This window comes from Gigantopelta aegis, chromosome 4 (genome assembly GCF_016097555.1).
Source record: "Gigantopelta aegis isolate Gae_Host chromosome 4, Gae_host_genome, whole genome shotgun sequence".
Lineage (NCBI taxonomy): Eukaryota > Metazoa > Mollusca > Gastropoda > Neomphalida > Peltospiridae > Gigantopelta > Gigantopelta aegis.
The window spans coordinates 88572646-88583612 of NC_054702.1; the positions used below are offsets into that span (position 1 = coordinate 88572646).

The 10967-nt window shown below is 40.0% G+C and overlaps 1 protein-coding gene across 1 annotated transcript; it reads right to left on the reverse strand.

Annotated features, from left to right (window-relative positions):
• Positions 1-2716: 2716 nt before the first annotated feature.
• On the reverse strand, positions 2717-5329 carry LOC121370052 (transcription factor kayak-like). Its single transcript, XM_041495151.1, has one exon. It carries the CDS (start codon positions 5327-5329, stop codon positions 2717-2719), a length of 2613 nt encoding a protein of 870 aa, XP_041351085.1.
• Positions 5330-10967: the final 5638 nt, after the last annotated feature.

The following is a 10967-nucleotide window of genomic DNA, read 5'->3' on the forward strand; positions in this document are numbered from 1 at the left end:
GGGTGCTGTCCGTTGCCAGATGGGGTGGGGGCGGGTCGGTGTAGAAACCCCATGCTTCATCATACTGACCTCTGAGAATTTAGAGTTCGAGTAAACCATTAACCTTGCCCCTGCGCGTGCTGTAACCTCACCGTGATGCAGACCTGGTGTAACATTCTCTTTGAGAATGGCCAATACAGCACAAATCCCCTTGTTTTCTTCGAGATACAATTAAAATTTTGAATAAAAGTCAGTATCTATCTGTGATATTTGTATTTTCTTGGATTTTTATATTGATGTTGATCATCACTTTATTTGTTTGCATTACCCTAGTTTGACACCCAATAGCCGATGTATTTTTTCGTGCTGGGGTGTCGTTAAACATTCGTTCATTCATTCATTCCATTAACCTTTATGTGTTGTATATAAAACAAAATGCAGGTAAGAATAACGATCAAATTAAGTCATATTAACTGCAACAAATTCACTCTACTTTTAATAAAAATGATTATATATTATATCTGTATTCGTAAACTAGTATATCTTATACATGGAATTGAATACAATGAATGAATAAAGTGATGTTTAACAACACCCCAGCACAAAAATAACGATCGGCTATTGGTTGAATACAGTGTGTATCACACAAGAGAGAGGCTTTTATCAAAGAAAGGTGTGCGCTTCATTCGAGAGCTTCGTTAGAGACGTTAACTGTTTTCAAGAATACAAACGACGTTCACATTTCACATTTACACTGAAGTAGTATCAAGCATGTGGTAAGAAAACAATGCTGGGAAGGTACGCAAGATACCCGGATTCGCACGTATATACAGTATGCTGACTGAAGCCGGAAAGTGGGTAGAACCAATAGTTTTATATATATAGACCTGACATGTTATAGTTAACAATGGATCTTTGTCACCGGGCAGCGGGGAATGACATGTTTGAATTTTTATTACAGTTATAAATTTGTGTATTTTATTGAAAACTGAAGTTAGATATTTAAATAGATTTAACTTTGTTTTATATAAACTCATAAACACTTCAATATAAAGTCTTATGACATGAAGATTAAAACGGCAAAAAGGCTAACGAATAAAAAATAAATATCAGAACATACAAAGAGTAGAATGTATCAAATCCGGACCTTCGATAAACCGGATCTTTGTTAAAAGTAACTAAATAATTTAGTCACGATTTATGTTTTCTTCTTTATTCCATATAATTACTTCAGTGCGAAGTCCTGATTCTTAGCAAATAAAGAAATTCGGAGTAACATACTTTAAAACGACTTAACAACCCAACGCGGAATTGATATGCGTGTCTACCTGAATTGGCATGTTACACAAATAGATTGAAACGTAAACAACACAAGCTAAATTGCGAAAACGTGTAAGGAACACGATCTCAAGGAACTAACTATTCAAACAAATATATGTGTAATATGTAATATGCAAAATAAAACCAGAACGTTGCAGTTGCCACGGTTATCATCCTAAGAAGTAACATTTATTTAGTAATTCCATATCTGTGATACCGTATGTTCGTTATAATCCATGATTGATTGACTTTGCAACGGCACCCCAGGGCGAATAATAAAACGGCTATTGGTTGTGACTATAGTGACATGATACGGATAGGTAACGGTACATAAATCATAGGATGTTCGAATAAAATGACGTCGTGTGTCTTAGACTTGACTGTCCGTTAGCCACTCTTTGGTCAGCAGTGTTAGATATATTTTAGAATAAATAAGTTTGTTTTGTTTAACGACACCACTAGAGCACATTGATTTGTTAATCATCGGCCACTGAATGTCAATCATTTGGTAATTTTGACATATAGTCTTAGAAAGGAAATCGCTACATTTTTCGATTAGTAGCGAGGGATCTTTTATATGCACCATCTCACAGACAGGATAGCACATACCACGGCCTTTGATATACATGTCGTGGTGCATTGGCTGGAACGAGAAATAGCCCAGATGGGGATCGATCTCACACTGACCGCGCATCAAGTGAGCGCTTTACTAGTGGGCTGCGAGATCTTTTAGAATGACGATCGTGTGTTTCCTGCTATTATAACATGTTTACGACTAACAGAACTTTTATGATGGCTACAAATACATGTTGAAGATGTTTTTCTCAATAAAATATCAGTATCTGTAGAAACAAGGTGTTTGTTGTCGTCCAAATGTTTGTAGTAGCCCAAACAGATTTTACCTTTTAATAATTTTGTCCGTATGAAAAAGAAATATTATAAAGAAAATGAAGAATGACTTTTACAGACATAGCAAGAGACCGCAAACACACTGGATACTAATATACAGACACTGGTAATGTACACACAAAATATGTAAATTATAGTTGCCTAGTCGGAAACATCTTACAGTGGCTGCTAACTTAGGACAGTCCTTTTAATACCATTAACCGGCCTCGGTGGTGTCGTGGTTAAGCCATCGGACATAAGACTGGTAGGTACAGGGTTCGCAGCCCGGTACCGACTCCAACCCACAGCGAGTTTTAACGACTCATTGGGTAGGTGTAAGACTACTACACCCTCTTCTCTCCCACTAACGACTAACAACTAACCCACTGTCCTGGACAGACAGCCCAGTTAGCTGCGGTGCGTGCCCAGGACAGCGTGCTTGAACCTTAACTGGATATATAAGCACGAAAATAAGATGAACTAAAAAAATGAATACTCTTAGTTGCAGTGTAGATTTTTAAAAGGTTGCTCATGGTAGCAAGGCTTGTCGTTGCTGTTGTTGCTGTTGTTGCTGATGGTAGCAAGGCTTGTCGTTGCTGTTGTTGCTGTTGTTGCTGTTGTTGCTGATGGTAGCAAGGCTTGTCGTTGCTGTTGTTGCTGTTGTTGCTGATGGTAGCAAGGCTTGTCGTTGCTGTTGTTGCTGATGGTAGCAAGGCTTGTCGTTGCTGTTGTTGCTGTTGTTGCTGATGGTAGCAAGGCTTGTCGTTGCTGTTGTTGCTGTTGTTGCTGTTGTTGCTGATGGTAGTAAGGCTTGTCGTTGCTGTTGTTGCTGTTGTTGCTGATGGTAGTAAGGCTTGTCGTTGCTGTTGTTGCTGTTGTTGCTGATGGTAGTAAGGCTTGTCGTTGCTGTTGTTGCTGTTGTTGATGATGGTAGTAAGGCTTGTCGTTGCTGTTGTTGCTGTTGTTGCTGATGGTAGTAAGGCTTGTCATTGCTGTTGTTGCTGTTGTTGCTGATGGTAGTAAGGCTTGTCGTTGCTGTTGTTGCTGTTGTTGATGATGGTAGTAAGGCTTGTCGTTGCTGTTGTTGCTGTTGTTGCTGATGGTAGTAAGGCTTGTCGTTGCTGTTGTTGCTGTTGTTGCTGATGGTAGTAAGGCTTGTCGTTGCTGTTGTTGATGATGGTAGTAAAGCTTGTCGTTCTGTTGTTGCTGTTGTTGCTGATGGTAGTAAGGCTTGTCGTTGCTGTTGTTGCTGATGGTAGTAAGGCTTGTCGTTGCTGTTGTTGCTGTTGTTGCTGATGGTAGTAAGGCTTGTCGTTGCTGTTGTTGCTGTTGTTGCTGATGGTAGTAAGGCTTGTCGTTGCTGTCGTTGCTGTTGTTGCTGTTGTTGAGGATGGTAGTAAGGCTTGTCGTTGCTGTCGTTGCTGTTGTTGCTGATGGTAGTAAGGCTTGTCGTTGCTGTTGTTGCTGATGGTAGTAAGGCTTGTCGTTGCTGTTGTTGCTGATGGTAGTAAGGCTTGTCGTTGCTGTTGTTGCTGTTGTTGCTGATGGTAGCAAGGCTTGTCGTTGCTGTCGTTGCTGATGTTGCTGATGGTAGCAAGGCTTGTCGTTGCTGTCGTTGCTGTTGTTGCTGTTGTTGATGATGGTAGTAAGGCTTGTCGTTGCTGTTGTTGCTGTTGTTGCTGATGGTAGTAAGGCTTGTCGTTGGTTTTGTTGCTGTTGTTGCTGATGGTAGTAAGGCTTGTCGTTGCTGTTGTTGATGATGGTAGTAAGGCTTGTCGTTGCTGTTGTTGATGATGGTAGTAAATCTTGTCGTTGTTGTTGTTGCTGTTGTTGCTGATGGTAGTAAGGCTTGTCGTTGCTGTTGTTGCTGTTGTTGCTGATGGTAGTAAGGCTTGTCGTTGCTGTTGTTGCTGTTGTTGCTGATGGTAGTAAGGCTTGTCGTTGCTGTTGTTGCTGATGGTAGTAAGGCTTGGCGTTGCTGTCGTTGCTGTTGTTGCTGTTGTTGATGATGGTAGTAAGGCTTGTCGTTGCTGTCGTTGCTGTTGTTGCTGATGGTAGTAAGGCTTGTCGTTGCTGTTGTTGCTGTTGTTGCTGATGGTAGTAAGGCTTGTCGTTGCTGTTGTTGCTGATGGTAGTAAGGCTTGTCGTAGCTGTTGTTGCTGATGATAGCAAGGCTTGTCGTTGCTGTCGTTGCTGATGTTGCTGATGGTAGCAAGGCTTGTCGTTGCTGTCGTTGCTGTTGTTGCTGTTGTTGCTGATGGTAGCAAGGCTTGTCGTTGCTGTCGTTGCTGATGTTGCTAATGGTAGCAAGGGTTGTCGTTGCTGTCGTTGCTGATGGTAGTAAGGCTTGTCGTTGCTGTCGTTGCTGATGGTAGTAAGGCTTGTCGTTGCTGTTGTTGCTGATGGTAGTAAGGCTTATCGTTGCTGTCGTTGCTGATGTTGCTGATGGTAGCAAGGCTTGTCGTTGCTGTCGTTGCTGTTGTTGCTGATGGTAGTAAGGCTTGTCGTTGCTGTTGTTGCTGATGGTAGTAAGGCTTGTCGTTGCTGTTGTTGCTGATTGTAATAAGGCTTGTCGTTGCTGTTGTTGCTGATGGTAGTAAGGCTTGTCGTTGCTGTTGTTGCTGATGGTAGTAAGGCTTGTCGTTGCTGTTGTTGCTGATGGTAGTAAGGCTTGTCGTTGCTGTTGTTGCTGATGGTAGTAAGGCTTGTCGTTGCTGTTGTTGCTGATTGTAGTAAGGCTTGTCGTTGCTGTTGTTGCTGATGGTAGTAAGGCTTGTCGTTGCTGTCGTTGCTGTTGTTGCTGATGGTAGTAAGGCTTGTCGTTGCTGTTGTTGCTGATGGTAGTAAGGCTTGTCGTTGCTGTTGTTGCTGATGGTAGTAAGGCTTGTCGTTGCTGTTGTTGCTGATGGCAGCAAGGCTTGTCGTTGCTGTTGTTGCTGATGGTAGTAAGGCTTGTCGTTGCTGTTGTTGCTGATGGTAGTAAGGCTTGTCGTTGCTGTTGTTGCTGATGGCAGTAAGGCTTGTCGTTGCTGTTGTTGCTGATGGTAGTAAGGCTTGTCGTTGCTGTCGTTGCTGATGTTGCTGATGGTAGTAAGGCTTGTCGTTGCTGATGTTGCTGTTGTTGCTGATGTTGTTTATACATTGAGATGTCGAACAGAAGTGTAAACTAAAAGATTTGCAGACTAAAGGAATTGTAGTCTAGACTGATTTAAACGATGCCAAACGAATGATTCCCTTTACTAAAATAGAATATACATTCATTTTATTACATTAGATGCGTTTTGTTTTCTATTGTTTTCTGGGGGGGGGTATTTTTTTATGTTATTTAGTTTTGTTTAATTTTGTTTTTGTTTGGTTTTGGTTTTTGGTTTTGCTTTGGTTTTGATTTTACATTTGCTTTTGTTTTGGTTGAGTTTATGTTTTTTATTTTAAAGGGACATACCCTAGTTTCAACCCATGAAAATTAACACTAAGTATAGTTAATCTACAAACCTGTAACACATTTGGATAAAGTTACAACTGAGTGAAACATGACTCTGTGACTTTGATATGGTGAAATACGCTCTAAAAATAGACTAAAACGCGACTCCATAACTATTACCTCTCAGACGCACATGCGTTTTAAAAAATATGAGAAATGTATTTTGTGATACTAACAAGACCAGGATGACCAAAGACGCTTCGAATGTACGAGAATGGATACTTTAAGTGATTTATGATTTCTGTTATCAAAAACGGCTCTAATAGTAGAAAATATGCCTTAGTGTTTAGAAACTAGGGTATGTGCCTTTAATAGCCAAAATAAAAAGAATAGATGTTGGTATAGCCCAAGCACAAATAAAATCCATATATAAAAACTTAGAAGATTCGTTCAAATTAAAAATCCAGGTTTTTAAAAATTCCCTTAATCTTTTATTAAATGTTAAATAATTTATGTATTGATGCTGATCATCATTTACCTCAGTGTGACACCTAATGGCCGATATGTTATTTGTTCTGGAGCATTGCTAAACAATTCACTCAGTTCAGTTCACAGAATTCACTTTCCGCAATACTTGAGTACATGCACACACTTGCACTTCACCAAACCGAATGTCTTAAATCATTCTCATCTAACTGGTCTAGGTGTCCTATATTAAGAATTTCGTTCAAGAATGACCTGTATATGTTCACACCGATATAAAGGATGTGTATCTCGCGAACCTTGTTTAATTAATGTCGAGGTAGAAGAACGCGTCCCAATGCGGCTCAGTCTGTTGTGTTTGCCTACTCTCAGAAAGAAGGTTAGGTTGTGACATTGTTAACACGGTTGTCGAACAGGACAAATCGGGACGGTCCTGAATTGCCGAAGCTCTGTCTCATCAATGTTTGTAAACAACCCGGGCTGTTTTGAAGAATTACTATAAATGGAGCTGGTAAATACGTCTCGTCTGCATTGCTGAACAAGAAGGCCTGTGTTTAATATAGGTGCGCTGCTAAAATTAATAATAATACCCCCAGTGTTGTATTGTTTATTTGCGTTTTTAAAATGTTTTTTAAATTCATACATGTGTTTATATGATGATATAAACGGAAGTGAATGAATGTTTAATGAAGGAAATGGTTAATGACCACAAAGATATTGAGGGAGAAAACCCGCTGTCGCTACTTCATGGGCTACTCTTTTCGATTAGCAGCAAGGGATCTTTTATATGCACCATCCCATAGACAGGATAGCACATACCACGGCCTTTGATGTAACAGTTGTGGTGTACTGGCTGGAACGAGAAATAGCCCGATGGGCCCACTGACGGGGATTGATCCCAAACCAACCGCGCACCAAGCGAGCGCTTTACCACTGGGCTACGTCTCGCCCCCGAATGTTTAATGACACCCCAGCACAAAAACACACACATGCTACTGAGTGTCAGAATGATCATATGAATTCAGTTTAAACATATATTTGTTTTAGACTACATGAACAGTTCAAAACGGACACACATACGAAAAAGAAGCTTTTTTTAAAATGTTATTTACAAGTGTTTTATTACCATTATCACGACACAAAACGTTATTTGTGTATACATTATATTAGTATATTGAAAACAACGATAAAAAGAGTATGTATTTGAAAATCTAATATAAAGTAAACCTTATAGCCACGTTCACACTAGCATTTTAACTAAATTTAGCTAGTACCAGTACTCAAAACCCTAGTGTGAACGCGGCTTATGTTACGCGACATAGTTTTCGTCACTGTCCAAAAATAAAGAAATTTATCCAGCTATCATACATTGCCAATTTTTATAGTGATAAAGTATTTTTATTAGTTGATTTCAAGAGGAAATAAAATCATGGGATATTAATTATTTTGTTTAGTGTTAAAAGGGCTGTAATATGCATTCTATTAAAATTTTATTAAAAGGTTTTAGGCAAATACATGATTTACAATAGTTCTTGAAACAATGAATTTATTGGCTCACGGCTATTTTTGATAACTGATTCAATCACAGTTTTTAGAGGATACGAAAGCGATGCATTTGTTGATTTCTTCCTAAAGAAAGTCACGTGATACGTAACAAAGTCGGTGAACGGAAAGACTTAAGACTATCTATCTATATCTATGTTATCAGCACTGTCCAGTTATTGTTCAGCTGTTACATACATACGCATTGTTCTTTTAACAGGTCAAACAAGGGAACAAAGCAAGGTCCCTCTTAAACTTAGTTGGATAAATACGTTGCTTCTTTACGTCTGTGTTGATGCGTAATTCATTAACTTGATAAAAATGATAATGATGATTTTGATGAAGGTGGGTAGTGGTGGTGGTGGTGATGATGATGATGATGATGATGATTTTGATGATGGTGGTGGTGGTGGTGGTGGTGGTGGTGGTGATGATGATGATGATGATGATGAATCATGATGGTGGTGATGATGATGATAATTTTGATGATGGTGGTTGTGGTGGTGGTGGTGGTGGTGATGATGATGATGATGATGATGATTTTGATGATGGTGGTAGTGGTGATGATGATGAATCATCATGATGGTGTGGTGGTGGTGAAGATGATGATGATGGAAAAAATGATAATGTTGATGATAAAAATTATGATGATATTGTTTTTAAGCTGAGATCGATTCCCAGGGTGATCCATTGAGTGTATCCCGTTCCAACCAGTGTTCACGGCTGGTATATCAGATACCATGGTATGTGTGTGTTTATGGGAATGTGCATACACAGGTGTATATAATGCTAGACTCAGACTACCAATTGCCAGTAGAAAGTTGGCCAACTCGACGGTTGCGTTGTAAACTCCCGAATTAGACGGGTGCGCTCAGATAAACAACTAATGGGTTATACGACGACAATCGAGTTGTAAGACGCTCAGACTATCAAGTTGACAGTCGTGGAAGTCGTGACAACAGAAACTTGGCCAACATTATGCTGGCAGTTGGTAGTGTGACACTAGCATAAGAGTCATAAGACACCTAGCTACATAGACGTCAGAAGGTGTCTGCAACCGGAGAGGCCAGTAATGTATGAATTCGCCTTCTAGCTGGAGAGGAAAATGTATTATAATCTGAGTTGAAGGGCAGTGCTCCCCGCCCCCTCGCTTCCTACGCCTATGCACTACTAATCGGTTAAAGCATCCGATGTGGCGGTGTTTCTCGTCATGGTTAAGTGTCGCAGTATGTTATCGCATGTTAGACATCTCACAGATTCAAAAGTGTTGAGCTATCACTGCACTAATGTTATTTTCCTTTTCTGTATTACTTTCATGATTCTGCATCGTGTTACCGTTGATACTTTCCTGCGTGTGATAATAATCGACAAAGTAATCGAAACCCTCTAGTATCATTGGTACGTGTAAAATCAACTGTTTTAAATTCACGTTCCTGAATTCCCATGTTGTTGGTATCGTTGTTGGAGCTGGCAATTAAAAACTATTTCTTACATATCTGTTGGTGAGAACATCATTCGTTATTTTTGATTACACATATAGTGTTAACACACACACACACACACACACACACACACACACACACACGTAATAACATTTTAAAGACATAAGACTGGCTGCTTCTAGGTGATGACCTGGCCTGGTGCTTATAAAACAAGTCTAGACTCGAGACTCTAATAACATCTGAGACACTAATGTCATGACAACGCCATACAAATTGTATGCGTGTGACGTCATTAGAGATTAAGTCTGGACTCTCGACTCTAATAACATCTGAGACACTAATGTCATGACAACGCCATACAAACTGTATGCGTGTGACGTCATTAGATATTAAGTCTGGACTAAAAGTTTTATAAGCACGGGTCCAGGTCACCAATGCGAGGCGGGACGTAGCCCAGTAGTAAAGCACACGCCTGATGCGCGGTCGGTCTAGGATCGACCCACGTCGGTGGGCCCATTGGACTATTTCTCGTTCCAGCCAGTGCACCACGACTGGTATATCAAAGGCCGCGGTATGTGCTATCCTGTCAGTGTGTGCATATAAACGATCTCTTGCTACTAATGAAAATTTTTAGCGGGTTTCCTCTCTATGACTGTGTCAAAAATGACCATATGTTTGACATCCAATAGCCAATGATTAATAAATCAATGTACTTTAGTGGTGTCGTTAAACAAAACAAACTTTAGGTCAACAATGCCACAACATCCAATGAAAAACAGCACGGTCGAATCGATTGCTCTGTGACGTACAAGTTAACTTGCAATGGACTCGTCTCTGCCGTACATTTTAAAACAATTGTTGCGCGCTATACACTTTAATCTTATTTATAAAACACACAAAGAAGCAAGACGCTACAAGATGATCAATTTTAAATGTTTAAAATTCAAACAACTGTACAAATTCAAAACATCTTTTTTCAACTCATTACTTTTTGTGATCTCATTACTTTTTGATGTGTGTGTGTGTGTGTGTGTGTGTGTGTGTATTATGTGTGTGTGTGTATGTGTATGTATGTGTGTATCTATGTGTATTTGTATCTGTGTGTTTATGTCTATGTGTATGAGTATGTGTGTATATCTGTGTGAATGAGCTCTTGAGTGTGTGTCAGTGTGTATGTCTTATCTGTTTGTTTGGGTATCTGTGTGTTTTTTGTAATCAGTATTTGTATCCGTGTGTATAGGGCTATTTTTCGTTCCAACCAGTGCACCACGACTGGTTTATCAAATGTCGTGGTATGTGTTATCCTGTCTGTGGGATGGTGCGTATAAAAAAAATCCTTGCTACTAATGCAAAACTATAGCGGATTTCCTCTCTTAGACTATATGTTAAAATGCCAAATGTTTAACATCCAATAGCCGATTTTGACCAAATGTTTGACATCCAATTGCCGATGATTAATAAATCAGTGTCTTCTAATGTGGTGTGTGTGTGTGTGTGTGAGAGAGAGAGAGAGAGAGAGAGAGAGAGAGAGAGAGAGAGAGAGAGAGAGAGAGAGAGAGAGAGAGAGATAGAGAGAGAGAGAGAGAAAGGGGGAGAGAGAGAGAGAGTGTGTGTGTGTTTATGTGTGTGTGTGTGAGAGAGAGAGAGAGCGTGTGTGTGTGTGTGTGTGTGTGTGTGTGTGTGTGTGTGTGTGTGTGTGTGTGTGTGTGTGTGTGTGTGTGAGAGAGAGAGAGAGAGAGAGAGAGAGAGAGAGAGAGAGAGAGAGAGAGACTGTGTGTGTGAGAGGGAGAGAGAGAGTGTGTGTGTGTGAGAGAGGTGTGTGTGTGTATTGTTGTTGTTAGTGTTGTTGGTGGTGGTGCAGCAGCAGTATTAGAGTAGTAGTAGTAGTAGTA